The 18072-nt window shown below is 41.5% G+C and overlaps 1 protein-coding gene across 1 annotated transcript in view; it reads right to left on the reverse strand.

The window, feature by feature from the left end:
• Positions 1-17381, reverse strand: part of stx1a (syntaxin 1A (brain)) — a 436006-nt gene extending 418625 nt beyond the window's left edge. The window contains exon 1 of the mRNA XM_034168312.1: positions 17232-17381. Within this exon, the coding sequence (XP_034024203.1) occupies positions 17232-17261 (30 nt within the window). The 5' untranslated portion in view covers positions 17262-17381. The remainder of the gene's footprint in view (positions 1-17231) is intronic.
• Positions 17382-18072: the final 691 nt, after the last annotated feature.

Consider the following 18072-nt stretch of genomic DNA (forward strand, 5'->3'; position numbering starts at 1 on the left):
CACCCCCCACTTCCAGCCAGAATAAAGGCAGGAGAAAGGGATGACAAAGCTTAAGACAAGATTTAGACCATGATAAGGTTTATGTCAGTCACAGCATGCTAAAACTTTTGAAGGATCAAAATTAATTGGACAATTACCAAACGTGTTATTACCTCCTGATTCTACCTTTGGTCTTTGATCGCTGCTCCTTATTTCTTTAATGTTGATGACATGATTAATCAGAAATCAGTATATGAAGGAATTTTAATACCTCAGTTTGTTTGTTTGCTTTCTCCATATTGTTTCTCAAAATTTGTTCTGATACATTGGATGTCCAATAGCCGACATAGATAATGATATCGATACATTTATTTGCATAATACTGCTTATATTCATTTCATTTAAATGCATTCATAAATTATAGTGGATGGTGTTCATGTGTAACCCAGCTTTTTAATGCTGGAGTTATGCTGCTTAATGTGTATTGTATTAGCATTTTCTTTTGCCCATTTGTGACCAAGAACTTGATGGTCACTCTGTAAGAGCTCCAAAATTCCTCTGTGGAGAGAGGAGAACCTTCCAGAAGGACAACCATCTATGCAGCAATCCACCATTCAGGCCTGTATGGTAGAGTGGCCAGACAGAAGCCACTCCTTAGTAAAAGGCACATGGCAGCCCACCTGGAGTTTGCCAAAAGACACCTGAAGGACTCTCAGACCATGAGAAACAAAATTCTCTGCTCCGATGAGACAAAGAGTGAACTCTTTGGTGTGAATACTAGGGGTCATGTTTGGAGGAAACCAGAGACCATCCCTACAGTGAAGCATGGTGGTGGCAGCATCATGCTGTGGGGATGTTTTTCACTGGTAGGAACTGGGAGACTAGTCAGGATTGAGGGAAAGATGAATGCAGCAATGTACAGAGACATCCTGGATGACAACCTTCTCCAGAGCGCTCTTGACCTCAAACTGTGGCAATGGTTCATCTTTCAGCAGGACAATGACAGTACACAGCCAAAATATCAAAGGAGTGGCTTCAGGACAACTCTGTGAATGTCCTTGAGTGGCCCAGCCAGAGCCCAGACCTGAATCCAACTGAACATATTTGGAAAGATCTGAAAATGGCTGTGCACGGATGCTCCCCATCCTGATGGAGCATGAGAGGTGCTGCAAAGAGGAATGGGCAAAACTGCCCAAAGACAGATGCACCAAGCTTGTGGCATCATATTCATGAGGAATTGTGGCTGTAATTGCTGCCAAAGGTGCATCAACAAAGTATTGAGCAAAGGGTGTGAATACATGTGATGTTTTTTTTTGTTTTATTTTTTATAAATTTGCAAAAATTAAAAAAAAATATTCTTCATGTTGTCATTATGCAGTGTTGTGAGTAGAATTTTGAGATTTTGAGGGAAAAAAATTAATTCAGTCCATTTTGGAATAAGGCTGTAACATAAGAAAAAGGGGGAAAAGTGAAGCACTGTGAATACTTTTTGCCGTGAATTCTGAATGTGTGTGTGTGTATATACATATATCTACATATATGTAGATATATGTATATGTATATACGAGGTCTATTAGAAAAGTATCCGACCTTATTATTTTTTTCAAAAACCATATGGATTTGAATCACGTGTGATTACATCAGACATGCTTGAACCCTCGTGGGCATGCGAGAGTTTTTTCACGCCTGTCGGTTACGTCATTCGCCTGTGGGCAGTCTTTGAGTGAGGAGTCGTCCATCCGCTCGTCGATTTTTTTCATTGTTTAGGAATGGCTCAGAGACTGTTGCTTTGTTTGATAAAAATTTTTTCAAAACTGTAAGGCACAACTGAGTGGACACCATTCAATAAATTCAGCTGGTTTTCGATAAAAATTTTAACGGCTGATGAGAGATTTTGGTCTGGTAGTGTCGCTTTAAGGACGGTCCATGGCGCCTGACGGTGATCTGCGCTTCGAGGCGGCAGCGTCTCGCCGTTTCAAGTTGAAAACTTCCACATTTCAGGCTCTGTTGACGCAGTAAGTCGTCAGAGAACAGAGAACTTTCAGAAGAAGTCGGCATGAGGAGTTTATTCGGACATTCCATTGTTAACGGTCATTTTGTAATGAAAGAACGTGCGGGCAGAGTCGCATGTCGGGCTGGACCCGACCGCGGGGGGTCGCGGCAGGAAAAACACCTCCGTTGGAAATCTTAACGGGCAAGTTGGAACATGCCCAAGCTGTTAAACAATTTCTCAGTTACTCACTTGTTGAAAGCCATTAAAAGCCGCCTGAATTCTACAAATGGTTTTCAACACGGAGGTGTTTTTCCTGTCGCGGCGCACACAGATTTGCCGAGTCGTCACGGAAACGACTCGGCGAATTTGCGCGTACGTCTTTCATTAAAAAAATGTCCTTAAACAGTGGAATGTCCACATAAATTCCTCATGCCGGCCTCTTCTGAATCTTCTCTGTTCTCTCACGATGTCCTGGGTGAATTAAGCCTTAAATTAGGATGTTTTCAGCTCAAAACAGGCCGACGACAGCGCCTGGAAGCGCTGCAGGACGTCCCGCTCCGTGGGAAGTCCTTACACCGACAGAAACACCCCATAATCTCTCATCAGCCGTTAAACTTTTCACAGAAAACCAGCTTAATTTCTCGAATAGTGTCCACTCGGATATTCCTCACAGGTCCAGAAAAAATTTGGATAAAGCAACGCGCGCCGTCTCGAGCAGCGTGTGAAACAAAGGAATTCAGCCGAGAGGGCGGGACCACATCTCACTCAAGGCCTGCCCACAGGGAAATGACGTCACCGACACGCGTGAAAAAACTCACGCATGCGCACGAGGGTTCAAGCATGATTGGTGTAATCGCATGTCATTCAAATCCATATAGTTAAAAAAATAAAAAATAAAAGGGTCGGTTTATTATCTAAGAGACCTCGTATGTATATAGCTGAGTTTCCTGCTTTTAAACTCAGATAAAACTGAAGTTATTGTACTTGGCCCCACAAATCTTAGAAACATGGTGTCTAACCAGATCCTCACTCTGGATGGCATTACCCTGACCTCTAGTAATACTGTGAGAAATCTTGGAGTCATTTTTGATCAGGATATGTCATTCAAAGCGCATATTAAACAAATATGTAGGACTGCTTTTTTGCATTTACGCAATATCTCTAAAATTAGAAAGGTCTTGTCTCAGAGTGATGCTGAAAAACTAATTCATGCATTTATTTCCTCTAGGCTGGACTATTGTAATTCATTATTATCAGGTTGTCCTAAAAGTTCCCTGAAAAGCCTTCAGTTAATTCAAAATGCTGCAGCTAGAGTACTAACGGGGACTAGAAGGAGAGAGCATATCTCACCCATATTGGCCTCTCTTCATTGGCTTCCTGTTAATTCTAGAATAGAATTTAAAATTCTTCTTCTTACTTATAAGGTTTTGCATAATCAGGTCCCATCTTATCTTAGGGACCTCATAGTACCATATCACCCCAATAGAGCGCTTCGCTCTCAGACTGCAGCCTTACTTGTAGTTCCTAGGGTTTGTAAGAGTAGAATGGGAGGCAGAGCCTTCAGCTTTCAGGCTCCTCTCCTGTGGAACCAGCTCCCAATTCAGATCAGGGAGACAGACACCCTCTCTACTTTTAAGATTAGGCTTAAAACTTTCCTTTTTGCTAAAGCTTATAGTTAGGGCTGGATCAGGTGACCCTGAACCATCCCTTAGTTATGCTGCTATAGACTTAGACTGCTGGGGGGTTCCCATGATGCACTGAGTGTTTCTTTCTCTTTTTGCTCTGTATGCACCACTCTGCATTTAATCATTAGTGATTGATCTCTGCTCCCCTGCATAGCATGTCTTTTTCCTGGTTCTCTCCCTCAGCCCCAACCAGTCCCAGCAGAAGACTGCCCCTCCCTGAGCCTGGTTCTGCTGGAGGTTTCTTCCTGTTAAAAGGGAGTTTTTCCTTCCCACTGTCGCCAAGTGCTTGCTCACAGGGGATCATTTTGACCGTTGGGGTTTTTACGTAATTATTGTATGGCCTTGCCTTACAATATAAAGCGCCTTGGGGCAACTGTTTGTTGTGATTTGGCGCTATATAAATAAAATTGATTGATTGATTGATATATATACACACATATATATACATACACATATATACACACACATATATATATATATATATATATATATATATATATATATATACACACACACACACACACACACACACACAACCCCTGGCAGTAATTATGGAATCACCGGCCTCAGAGGATGTTCATTCAGTTGTTTAATTTTGTAGAAAAAAAGCAGATCACAGACATGACACAAAACTAAAGTCATTTCAAATGGCAACTTTCTGGCTTTAAGAAACACTATAAGAAATCAAGAAAAAAAATTGTGGCAGTCAGTAACGGTTACTTTTTTAGACCAAGCAGAGGGAAAAAAATATGGAATCACTCAATTCTGAGGAAAAAATTATGGAATCATGAAAAACAAAAGAACACTCCAACACATCACTAGTATTTTGTTGCACCACCTCTGGCTTTTATAACAGCTTGCAGTCTCTGAGCCATGGACTTAATGAGTGACAAACATTACTCTTCATCAATCTGGCTCCAACTTTCTCTGATTGCTGTTGCCAGATCAGCTTTGCAGGTTGGAGCCTTGTCATGGACCGTTTTCTTCAACTTCCACCAAAGATTTTCAATTGGATTAAGATCCGGACTATTTGCAGGCCATGACATTGACCCTATGTGTCTTTTTGCAAGGAATGTTTTCACAGTTTTTGCTCTATGGCAAGATGCATTATCATGTTGAAAAATGATTTCATCATCCCTAAACATCCATTCAATTGATGGGATAAGAAAAGTGTCCAAAATATCAACGTAAACTTGTGATTTATTGATGATGTAATGACAGCCATCTCCCCAGTGCCTTTACCTGACATGCAGCCCCATATCATCAATGACTGTGGAAATTTACATGTTCTCTTCAGGCAGTCATCTTTATAAATCTCATTGGAACGGCACCAAACAAAAGTTCCAGCATCATCACCTTGCCCAATGCAGATTCGAGATTCATCACTGAATATGACTTTCATCCAGTCATCCACAGTCCACGATTGCTTTTCCTTAGCCCATTGTAACCTTGTTTTTTCTGTTTAGGTGTTAATGATGGCTTTCGTTTAGCTTTTCTGTATGTAAATCCCATTTCCTTTAGGCGGTTTCTTACAGTTCGGTCACAGACGTTGACTCCAGTTTCCTCCCATTCGTTCCTCATTTGTTTTGTTGTGCATTTTTGATTTTTGAGACATATTGCTTTAAGTTTTCTGTCTTGACGCTTTGATGTCTTCCTTGGTCTACCAGTATGTTTGCCTTTAACAATCTTCCCATGTTGTTTGTATTTGGTCCAGAGTTTAGACACAGCTGACTGTGAACAACCAACATCTTTTGCAACATTGCGTGATGATTTACTCTCTTTTAAGAGTTTGATAATCCTCTCCTGTTTCAATTGACATCTCTCGTGTTGAAGCCTTGATTCATGTCAGTCCACTTGGTGCAACAGCTCTCCAAGGTGTGATCACTCCTTTTTAGATGCAGACTAACGAGCAGATCTGATTTGATGCAGGTGTTAGTTTTGGGGAGGAAAGTGTACAGGGTGATTCCATAATTTATTCCTCAGAATTGAGTGAGTCCATATTTTTTCCCTCTGCTTGGTCTAAAAAAGTAACCGTTACTGACTGCCACAATTTTTTTTTCTTGATTTCTTATAGTGTTTCTTAAAGCCAGAAAGTTGCCATTTGAAATGACTTTAGTTTTGTGTCATTTCTGTGATCTGTTTTTTTTTTTTACAAAATTAAACAACTGAATGAACATCCTCTGAGGCCGGCGATTCCATAATTTTTGCCAGGGGTTGTATACAGTGCATCGGAATGCAGCTGGACAGTGTAGTGGTAGAAATGCTGCCTTTGGAACAACAGGTCACGGGTTCAAACCAGTAAGGGTCCCCTGGCTAGACACCCCCATGCAACTCCCCCAGCCTACCTCAAATCATGAGCGAGAGACAAATAAATAAATAAAGCCATACCAGCTCGGACGTTGCGCAGATTAACAAGGTCTGCATCAATTGTTGAGGAACCAGGACACACTCATGAGAAATGGGCTACTGGAACAAGATGTGCATGAACAAGATCTGACAGCATGGAACTGATGGAATGCTACTATGACAGCAGACACAATAAGAAAAATTACATGCAAAGCATATGAGAGCACTGAGGGGAGGTGGTGGTCTAGTGGTTAAGTGTTGGGCTTGAAACCAGAGGATTCTCAGTTCAAATCCCAGCGTGACCGGAAAATCACTAAGCCCCCTTGGCCAAGGTCCTTAATCCCCTAGTTGCTCCCGGTGTGTAGTGGGCACCTTGCATGGCAGCAGCCTGACATCGGGGTGAATGTGAGGCATTGATGTGTAAAGTGCTTTGAGCGTCTGAAGCAGGTAGAAAAGCGCTATATAAATATATATATATAAATATATACAGATACTCATTTCAAATGAGTATCTGGTACGGATACTCATTTCAGTCTTATCAGAGTTTGTATGGTTTTCCATGTAATAAACACAGTTTATACCGGATTTTATATAATGGATTTTTGCTCACATCGGACCTGTCCTATCGCAAAGCATTTCCATTAAAAACCCCTCACATATACCTGACAGAGCAGTCTGGGCATGCCCAGTAATAGGGGTATGAAATTAAACCCAGCACCGACACTCACCTATTCGAGGAAAATGTGTACTGTATTTCCTTGATTAAAAGCCCGTCCATTTATTTTTTCAAACCGTGCTCTGACCCACCACCTAAATGTGGCAGGCTGTAATTCAAGGCCAATTATTATTAACAAAATGATGCTTGCTGTTTTTGTATTTGCTGTAAAATGTGTTTGCTGTAACGTTATAACAGCGATGTCATGTTTGAATAGGAAATGTGATAACGCTAATGTTTTATAACGCTACATTACAGTGCTAAAAATATATATGTTCCTCTTCAATGAATGACTTTGTTACCAAGTAAAAGTTGAATCAAATATCATCTTGTCTTTATTTTTAGTTAGCACATACCTTAAACACTTCAAGCTTGACGCTCATGATGGTGATATAAAAGCAGCTGCATGCTGGTGCGATAAGGCACAACTTACGTATAAGGGTGATTCTTTAACTACGGGCTCTATTAGCCTTGTAAATGTAATTTCCACCACACCATTGCCTTACAATATAAAGCGCCTTGGGGAAACTGTTTGTTGTGATTTGGCGCTATATACATGTGCTCTGATGTCACTGTTTATCTCCATAGGAACTACCCAAACAATCTTTCATACAAACTGTTTAAAGGGACATTACAGTGTTGTGGTGGAAATTACAACTACATTTTGTTTAAAAAAATCACAACAGTTGTATGACACTGAATACCCCAATTATGTTTTGATTATTTTACTGATATTTTATTCAGAGATATTTTAAAACATTAGAAAAAATGTTTCTTTACCATTCATTTTTATCATTGAAGATCAAAAGTCTGGGTGTGGGACAAGCACAAAACGGCAATATTTGCATATAATGATGCTGAAGAAAAGGTGAAAAAGTCATCATAGACTACTAGAACAAATTTCTTAACACACTTTCATTGTAAAGATAACTATAAAAGTGTGAAATTTCCCCTTTTTTCTGTTTTTCATACAATATGATCAAAGGACATAATAAGTTCCCGTAGTCTAAGAATCACCCATAATCAGATTAGTTGACTAACCGCAAAACTAATTGGTGACTAGTCGATTATCAAAATAATCATTTGTGGCAGCCCAAGTGAAGAAACACGTACAGCTTTGGAATGCCAGTTAGAGAAATTGTACATGCAGATGATTATTTAAGTGTGTCTACACCCATGCATGACTACAGATGGAAGTCGAGTACAATGTCATGATGACATGAGATTCATGAAGGAGGGTCATGTGTGCACAACTCTTTATAGCTCTGGAAAATAACGCATTTGCACATCTTCTCATCGATGAATACAGGTTTAGTCATGAATCAACACAAAGTTTTACAAATGAGGCCCCAGGAGGTAACCTAATCAGATGGCAGTACTGACAGCTGGCTCCTTTCAGCATGAGCGGTCCTCCTCTGAGCTCCTCGTCCTGTTGCTAAGGGAGACTCTGGCTATCCTATAAGAAAACTCATTTCTACTACTTGCAACCATAATCTCATTCTTTCAGTGACTATCCACAGTTCATGACCACATGTGAGGTTTGGACTCGATATCACTTTGACTTTCTGAACCAAACCAATGCTCACACCCCCCACCACCACACCTAGGGATGGGTATTGATAAGATTTTATCCATAACAATGCCATTACCGATTCTGCTTATTGGTCCGATTCTGTATCGATTTCCTTATCAATATTTTCTGTGAATTTTCTGTGTACTAAAAGTAGGCTTTACAGGTTTTCTATGTCAACAACATTTTATTGATACTTAAAGTAAATAAATATGAAATTGGTCAATGAATCCTTGATCTCTGGACATAAATTAAAAACAAATTGAATTTGTACATGGTAGATCTGAGATTTCTGGACATAAATAAAAACTATATGATATGATAATGGCACTGGAAGGTTCTGGCTTGACATGATGTTTTGTGGACCAAACGCACTGCATGTCAGTTTGAAGTTCAGTCCAATTTTTCCAGGCACATTATGTCACTAAGTCAAATAACTTTAAAACTTCACCAAGCAAGCTGCCTGCAATCAAACCCTGAAGTTGCTGTTCAGTCATCAAGAGCCCCCCCCCCGGCATATATGTAATGGAGTGGCATGCATAGTGTAAACCCATTGAAGTTGGAAGCAGGGGCTTTGCAGAAAGATCACTATACACCTAAGCATCTCACCCCTTGCACACAAAAGGAAAGCCATCAGTGAGGCCTCAGAAGCTGCAGAGGAGACATTAAGATGGCTGTGGATCATGCAGGACAAGCAGTGGGCTAATGCGACTTGCACACAGACCAGAACTGATCACTCCTAGTTGGGTCACCTAGGTGAGGGGGTCTGAAGTTGACAGACCCGAAACCCCCATGACCCCAGGTACTTAAAGGAAAAAAAAAAAACACTGATAAAATACAGCTGGGAAGATAGACTGTGCTATAAACTAGTGATTGATGTGTATCAATGAAAAGAAAGAGCTCTTACAACTGAAATATCCGCCTCGAAAGTCTGCATTTAAGCAGAATTCGATGATTTCATAAATGCCGCCATTGACACAATTTTAACCAATCAGAAAAAAAACCCGGATCACTTGCGGCACTGCTGTGACACAGTGTGAGCACTGAAAAGCTACAGATGCCGAACACACACTGATGTAAAAGTCCTGTCTCCCTCTCTCTCCCTTGCCCTCTCTCTCTCCCTCGCTTTCTCCCTCATCTTAAAACTCATCTCTCGTGTGGTGCACGGGAGAAACAGCTCGCCTTCAGTGCAGAAACCTCCCTCCTCCTCCTCTCCTGCCGTTCAGCAATAAACAGAGCAGACAGCAGGCAGCACTGGAGAGGTTTCACAGACGTGGTTTCTCTCCGATCCGCGAATTATGTTGGTATCGGAACCAGATATCGATCCGGGATGTTGATTGCCACTTGCGTGTTTTGCCCCTTCTATACTGAAGGGTGACACTGGCAGAGTTGTGAACCTCTGTGCCTATGTGACGTCACACACCGCTGTTATAGCAGCCGGTATGGCTGCCTGTTGATGGCTTTAGACCAGCCATACAAAAATGCTCTTAGCGTTAACATAAATGGTTGGTATGGTAAATGATCGCACATGCCTACACCTTTTCAAATGGGCTCCCAATATCATAATCTACCAACCCAATCATAAATTATCAGTGGGTTATCTTTTCCTTTAACTCATGACGTATAGGGCATCCAGAAAATATTCACAGCGCTTCACTTTTTCCACATTTTGTTATGTTACAGTCTTATTCCAAAATGGAGTAAATTAATTTTTTCCCCTCAAAATTCTCGCAACACCCCATATTGACACCATGAAACAAGTAATTTTGTAATTTCTGCAAATTGATTAACAATAAAAAAAAACTAAGAAATCACATGTACATAAGTATTCAAACCCTTTGCTCAATACTTTGTTGATGCAACGTTGGCAGCAATTACAGCCTCAGGTCTTCTTGAATATGATACCACAAGCTTGGTGCACCTATCTTTGGGTGGTTTTGCCCATTTCTCATTGCAGCACCTCTCAAGCTCCATCAGGTTGGATGGGGAGCGCTGGTGCACAGCCATTTTCAAATCTCTCCAGAGATGTTGGATTGGATTCAGCTCTGGGCTCTGGTTGGGCCACTAGAGGACACTCACAGAGTTGTCCTGAAGCCACTCCTTTGATATCTTGGTTGTGTGCTTAGGGTCATTGTCCTGCTGAAAGATGAACTGTTGCCCAGTCTGAGGTCAAGAGCGCTCTGGAGCAGGTTTTCATCCAGGATGTCTCTGTACATTCCTGCATTCATCTTTCCCTCAATCCTGACTAGTCTCCCAGTTCCTACCACTGAAAAACATCCCCACAGCATGATGCTGCCACCACCACGCTTTGCTGTAGGGATGGTGCCTGGTTTCCTCCAAACATGATTCCAGGCTTTCACAGCAAAGAGTTCAATCTTTGTCTCATCAGACCAGAGAATTTTGTTTTTCATTGTCTGAGAATCCTTCAGGTGCCTTTTGGCAAACTCCAGGTGGGCTGTCATGTGTCAGCTGCCCAAAATGACCGATATTCGCCCAAGTTAGACAGTCAGTTTTGACAATTGATTCACATGTGTCATATTACAGCCCACTTTGCCCTCCAAACGTTTCAGTTAGTTTCTCCTGTGCTTGACATCCCAAAAATGACTGTCAGTGACTTGAACCACATTTGTTAAGGAAGTTGGTTATATTTGCATCTAAAAAAACTTCAACACAATGTTCTTCCCCAGGTTTGAGAATTCACCCCTCCTGTCACGTATAATGTATCACATTAGCAAATTGTGACTCATATATTTCCTTTTTCTTTTAGTTGTAAAAGGCATTTGCAAAACTGAAAATTATGTTTGTGAAGTGTGATTCAGTACAACGAAAAGTGACCAACGAGCACACGTTGGTCGCTATTCACACTCCCATCCAGTAGATGACAGTGTTCTATGCAATTTGAACGGGGGGGGGGGGAGAGGAGATGCCTTATGGTCTTGCCCCATCTAGATATCACCTTAACCCTCTGGAGTCCAGGGTACAATTGGCCGTTTTTGACTATGTTTGTCATTACCGTCATAACTGCTTCCTTTTCCTTGTTTGGTGTGATTTTTTTCAGCACCTCATCTCTGTGACAGTTTTTCTTTCATTCTAACACACTGTATTAACACAATGAACCTAACACCCCTGTCACACCTTGACGATTTAGCCAGCGTATGCCGACTGTATGAAAAACAGTGGCATACGTCTAATAAATTATGGTTAAGTTTTGCATAACTTAAGTGCATGCTGAAGCACACTGATATACATTGTAATACGCCGCTTTAGATCGCAGTTCTGCAGAGGGTTGCGATCAAAATGGTTTTGTTTAAATGTGGGGTTTTTTTTAAATCATCTGATGTGAACTTTCTACATGCATATTTTCTAGGGAGAATAAACAGAGTAAGAATTTCATTGTGTGGTGTAACTGCAACTAGGGTTGGGTATCGAGAACCGGTCATTTCGAGTCCCGTTAAGAAATTATTCGATCCACCGATATCAACAGCCCTTTAGTGTAACGATTCCCTTATCGGTCCTTCAGAGCGGCCGTTGTTTTTGAGGGTGTTTGTTGGGAAAACAATCATTCCTCTACATTGATTACAGACTCTGCAGCAGGTTTGTAATCAACCGTTTCTGCAGCGCGACACCACTTTGAAGCGTGAACCAATGAAACAATGCTTCGATCCACTGGCTCATGGTTCTTTGATTCCCTGCTCTTCAGAAACAGCAAGTCCGCTTCTTAACACCTCTCAAAGCCATTAAAATATCATGAGTCACTTTTGTGTGGATTAATGTCAGTAACTGGGACTCTTGTCTTGTTGCAGTCAAGCAACGAGAATTGTCCTCCATTCTGTTGTCACAGCTCCAAACGCTGCGTGGCTCTCTGCCGAGACAGAGTCCTATCAGAATTAATAACTTCAAAATGAATTGCTGCTTTGAATAAAATGACACCGCTTACAAACGCTGTAATACAGACAAGAAACTACAATCGACTAAAAGTTTTTTTTCCTCCCAAAATGAGACGTGCTGCATTCTTTATAAATTACATCCTGACCTGCAGCACAGCCAGCTGCAAGCGCTCAGCTCAGATGTGTGGAAAGACATTCATGCCAATAATGTCTAAAAGGAAATGCTTTTGACAATAACTACAGATTTTGTTTATTTCTATTTATGTCCAGAGATCAAGGATCCACCATGTAGAGTTTATTATGTCCAAAGTTTAAGGATCCAGCAACCAATTTCATATTTATTTACTTTAAGACTCAATAAAATGTTGTTCAATTTCAATTCAATTTCAATTTAATTGGCTTATAACGCGCCAAATCACAACAAAAGCTGTCTCAAGGCACCTCACATAGAACAGTTCAACATAAAAAATTAAAATAAATAACTAAATAAAATTCAAGTACACAATTAAAAACAGAAGTAAAAGAATAAAGCAGAAAAAATAAAAACTATTCATAAGAAAGAAAATTAAAAATAGGCTTTAAGTCTTGACTTAAAAATGTCCACGGACTCTGACTGCCTCACGGTCGCAGGAAGACCGTTCCACAGAGCGGGTTCACGATAAGAAAAAGCTCTTTGACCAGCTGACATAGAAAACCTGTAAAGCTTACTTTTAGTACACAAAAAAGAAAATACAAGAGGTATCAAAAAGGGAATCGATAAGGAATTGGATCGATAAGCGGAATCGATAGATAAAATCTTATCAATACCCATCCCTATCTGCAACGGTATAAAATCTGCAATGACAAGAATGCACTGCAGCACACGATACCAAAAAAAAAACAACTCTTGCAAGTTGAATGGTGCTTGATTTACACAAAAAAGGAACAGGAAATGTATCAGTCCTAGAACCAAAACAAAATGGTCCACTTTTAGCTTGTCATAAGCTAAAAGTGGATGCTCTCGTTATGGCCGAAGAACTTTCCACAGTTTCTGGTGATTCTGTGTTAGTACGCGCTCGCGGCTGATGTGTTTGATGAATTCCTGCGCAAAAAAGTAGTTTCCAGATAATTGTGAGATAATATCTCATCTAAATCAATTCTAAAATTTACCAGTAATAAAATTATAAAGTGAACTGAAGTTTTAAGAGTGGCCATAATAAATATTTAAGAAACTTAAAAGTTTATGAGCATTGTAAACATTGACACGATGGAGTTTGATGCGGAAGAGTTCAGAAAGATACGATTGGAATGTTTTGATGACCATTTACAGTTGGCAATGAAAGACTTGGGTGTTAATTTCGTGTTAAAGTCAGAACAAGAAGCTGCACTGAAAGAGATCTATCTGGGAAGAGACACATTCTGTGTGTTGTCGCTCCAACGAGAGCGGCACGCTGAGCAGTTTCGCGAAAGTAGTCCGGTGAGCTCAATCTGTGGGCGCGAGCTATCCCACAATGCTAAAATAGCAGAGATGTTGGTCCAATGAGAGCGACACTCTGAGCAGGGTGGTTGTGCATGTACTACTCACCAAGTAATAACAACAACAGTTTGGTTTAAATTTAAGTATTCTTTTAATCTCAGAAAGTTGAAGGCCTGAAGTGAGGAAGTTGATGTTTGAAAACCTTGCATGCTCTTAGTAAATTCTCAAACCTACCTAGTGCAGCTATAATTTTCACAATTTAATGTCTGCTTTCTTTCCTGCCTTCTTTCTTTTTCTTTTTTTTTACATATATCAGCCCTAAAACCCACTGATCTTCAGACTGCTGTAATCCGTGCACCACCATCACAACCAGATGTCTTTATTTGTCACCCATGTTTCAGTGCGATGACGTCAACATAACAGACGGAGTACAACCTGAAGAGCCTTGTTGTCTATGTCAATGAAGACCCGGATGTATTTTTCAAGGAATATTTAGTAAGTTAATTACAATTCATTCTCATGCAGTATAACTGTAACCCATACTTGTCCCTAATGTACAAATATGCAACTTAAAAAATACCGTAACTCACCTTTTTGCATTTTTCCTGCATTTCCTGACTTCTGGCGCCTCCATTTTACTTGTCAGGACATTACTGCAACCTAGCGACGTAGTATTCATTATACAGTACAGTGTCAATAGGAGACTGTAGTCTCGTTTGAACCCTCCAAGATATTGCGGGATTTGACCACTTATGGGGACCTCCATTTAATGTATATACAGCATAACTTCACACAGATAAATGGTGTACTGTTTTGTTTTCAGCTGCAATCACTGAAGCAGCCGTTAAAGTATTTTTTCGGTTTCTGGTGGAGAAGAAAAGGTGACGACGTGGGAGACATTGTGTCAATAAGTTTTAGCCTGCACAGCTAACCAGAGTAGCTGCGTTCTCTCACCTGCAAAACCGCCTTGACACATTTGTGCTCCGGGTCACAAACCGCAACACATGTCCACTTTTCCACCGCATCATCACTTTTTCTTTGCGTTTTCACTTTGTTTGCGTGTAATCTGCCCAAACCCCCATTGAAAATGTCGTGGTTTGTACCCCGGAAGTAGAGAAATTACGTCATATGCATCATATTTGACCCCTTTAGTGCCCGCCCTCAAACGACTGTGCTGCCCAATTGTCATACAAAGATACACAGACACGCCTACCTTTATGAGTGGAGGGTGGATTTGGCTTCTCACCCTTGAGTTTTGCTGAATATTTTCTGTGGTAGATTCAAAAGCAATTACTGCAATTGCATATCTTTACAGACTAAAAAAGTTGGCCATAAAGCTGCTAACGTTACCACTCAGCGCTCTTGCACCACTATGGCTTGGCTCTGACAGCTCCCGTTTCAGGCACTAATGGAGCTGAAGCTGATCATGCTCAGTCCACTGTCATCCATGTTGTGTGTCTCAGATTCTGGAGGTGAAAAAAACCTCGACTTCTGAGGAGCGGTCTGTGGAATAGGTGATCTGAGAGTCTGTGTTGCCGTCCATTTCTCTTTTATCTGTCAAGTCCTTTGTATCTACACTCCATCCTGTCTCAGCTCCTCCTCTCTCCTTGTTCTGTCATCGTTTGCCCACTTTTTTTTTTTTTTCATTTTTCAAAATTATGCAGCAGGTGAAGTTAGGGAGGCAGCATGGTAGATTTGTGGTTAGCAATGTTGCCTCACAACAAGTAGGCCATGAGATCGATTCCCACCTGTGGCCTTTCCATGTTCTCCCCATGTTTGCATGGGTTCTCTCCAGGTGTTCCAGCTTCCTCCCACATCCAAAGACATGCAGTTTAGGTGGATTGGAAACTTTAAAATGTCCGTAGGTGTGTGTGCGGGTGTGAATATGTTTGTTTGTCTATATGTGGCCCTGTGACAGACTGGCGTCCTATCCAGGGTGTTCCCCGCCTCACACCCTATGACCACTTGGATAGGCTCCAACCCCACTGTTTTGTCCGCTGGCTACTCTACGCTCTACGTGGGGAGTGGCTATTCTCCTGGCGGCCAGCTGCTGTCTCTCTCTGCAGGTGTGAGGGGCTCTCAGCACTCGCCTCACACCAGGCGACTCACAGCTCCGTCCCCGGCCACACTGACAAACAGTGTCTGAAAGAAGATCCTCTCAGCAGAAGTCCACTCTTTCTTCTGTGTTTTGCTCAGACTCGCACTGAGTGTTTTGTTTCTCTTTTTTCTTTGTTGAGCAACACACAACACTTCACAAACACAGTAACTTAAATAAAATAATAATAAAAAGTGACTGCGAGGCTTGCATATTTAACCTCCAGCTGAAATGCATCTGCTGAATCACAGAGAGATATATATAAAAAAAATTCACGCAGTGACCCAGTCCACCAACCTTAAAAAAACATAGTTAAATTTTACAAGATGGAAAAGCATGATATAAAATACAGTCCATTTACCATTTTACCAATTATCACTCTGACAACTTATGCATCATTAGCCTCACTCAGGATGTTATGTTTTTAATCAAATAAGCAAATATGATGTCGCCTCTGCATATCAGTGCCCACCCAGACAAATAAGCCTAGACACGCCACCACTGATTATCTGAAAATAAGCACTTTGCACAGCTCTTTGTGATTTAGGAAACTGTAATACACCTCAAAAATAACCCACAAGCGAATGAACAGTGGAAGTGATCATTTGGGCTGTACCTTAATTTTGACAGCTGCTTGTGTGTTTTTTTTTTATCAGTTACAGTCAAGCTTTCTCTGTAATGCTGCATATTTTCTCCATTTTCCTCAAATGAAAAACTGCATCCTTCCATCATTATTGAGAGGGAGCATGACAAGCCAATACACACACACACATATATATATGGGTTGTCTCCCTTGAGGCCAATTCATAGCTGCATCTTCACTGAAAACGGAGGAGCCATAAATTGTTTCTCTTCTCTCTCTCGGCTTAACTGCCAATTACCCAGATTTCACGACGGTCAGTTCACCCCCCACACACACACACACAGATCTGCATTCCTGTGAAGAGGGAGCCTGAGCTCATCTTCTTAATCTGTAAATATCATCAATAGTGGAACCAGTTTATTAACTAAATCCAAAAATAGATGTCTGCGCGCAGCAGTTTCACAAAGAGTAGAAGATTTTGAATTAAAGACCAGACTGATGTTCTGCAGGCAGCGGAATGTGTTGCACGCGCGCACACACACACGGCCACACCGATTGATTTGGACTTGGTGTCGGTGCGCACCAGCCAAAATAAGTCCAACATCACCCTCCAAACCAGCACGTGCACGGAGCCTTTACAAACGTGCTCGGTGCGGTGGGGTAAAGGTGATCCGGATATGATCGCCTTTTATAAATCGGTGTGGACACGTCGATCAGGTGTGTCACAGGTTCCAAACCGAGACAAAATAACAAGACCACGAAAACCAAAAACTCTCTCAAGTCCAAAGTTCGGCTGATTTTCTTTTTCACCTGAACAGGAGTAAAAGCTGCACATGGATCGTATTTTTTCAGTGTGGCTGTAATGAAACATCAACTGTTGCTCTGAACCTGTTCCGTCTGAGCCGATCGATCAGGAACTTACATGTCGAAGTTCTTGCATGCGGTCCTTCATGGTTCCTCGAGCTGCTGCTGTTAAATCCGGTCACTTGCCGTCGTGGATTGTTTGTTTTTTTCTTCCTGGACGCGGCGCAGACACCGACTGGATGATGCGCGTCACACGGAGGCGAGGATGCGCGTGTCGCTGTCTGCGCCTCTCCGTGCGGATGCTGGACGGCGGCACCACTTCGAGCCCGTTGACGCGCACGAAAGGTGAGGCGAGGCCTTCCGCCGTTAACCCATTACACGCACCGCGCGTCCTTCTTTGTGCGCGCTGTTTTTAATTTAAATCAGCTACTTTTGTCTTTTTGCTCCCTTTACGCGAGTCAGACAGCTACTACTGCAGCCTCAATAATAAAAAAAAACTTCAGAGGAGCTGCCTGTGTGTGGAAATCGGTCGGATTTGGTTCTCGATGGAGCAGGTTGAGATAACGCCCAGGTGCTCTGCTTCGTGTCCAGACGCACAGCGCCCTCTGTCGGCCACAAGAACTGCAACACTGCAAGTCCTCGAAATGATTCGTTTTGGCGCTAAAATGTCATTTGTGGAAAAATTACCCGCACTGTTTTGGATGCTTCTTCCCCAGTTTTTCTTTTACAACTATGCAGAAAATAAAACTTCATAGACCAGCCAAGAAAACGACTTTATTCACAGAGAGGTGTCTCCAACTGCCACACCGAGGGCCAAAAGTACCTTAAATACAGAGCGTTTCAAAAAATTGTATCACTTTGTAATTTAATAACTTGACCAGTTTTGTTTCAAATGATCTCAACTTTTAACATCGTGCAAAGAAACAACTCAGGACTCTATAGTATGTTTGTTTTTTCAC

Source organism: Thalassophryne amazonica, chromosome 4, assembly GCF_902500255.1.
Source record: "Thalassophryne amazonica chromosome 4, fThaAma1.1, whole genome shotgun sequence".
Classification (NCBI taxonomy): domain Eukaryota; kingdom Metazoa; phylum Chordata; class Actinopteri; order Batrachoidiformes; family Batrachoididae; genus Thalassophryne; species Thalassophryne amazonica.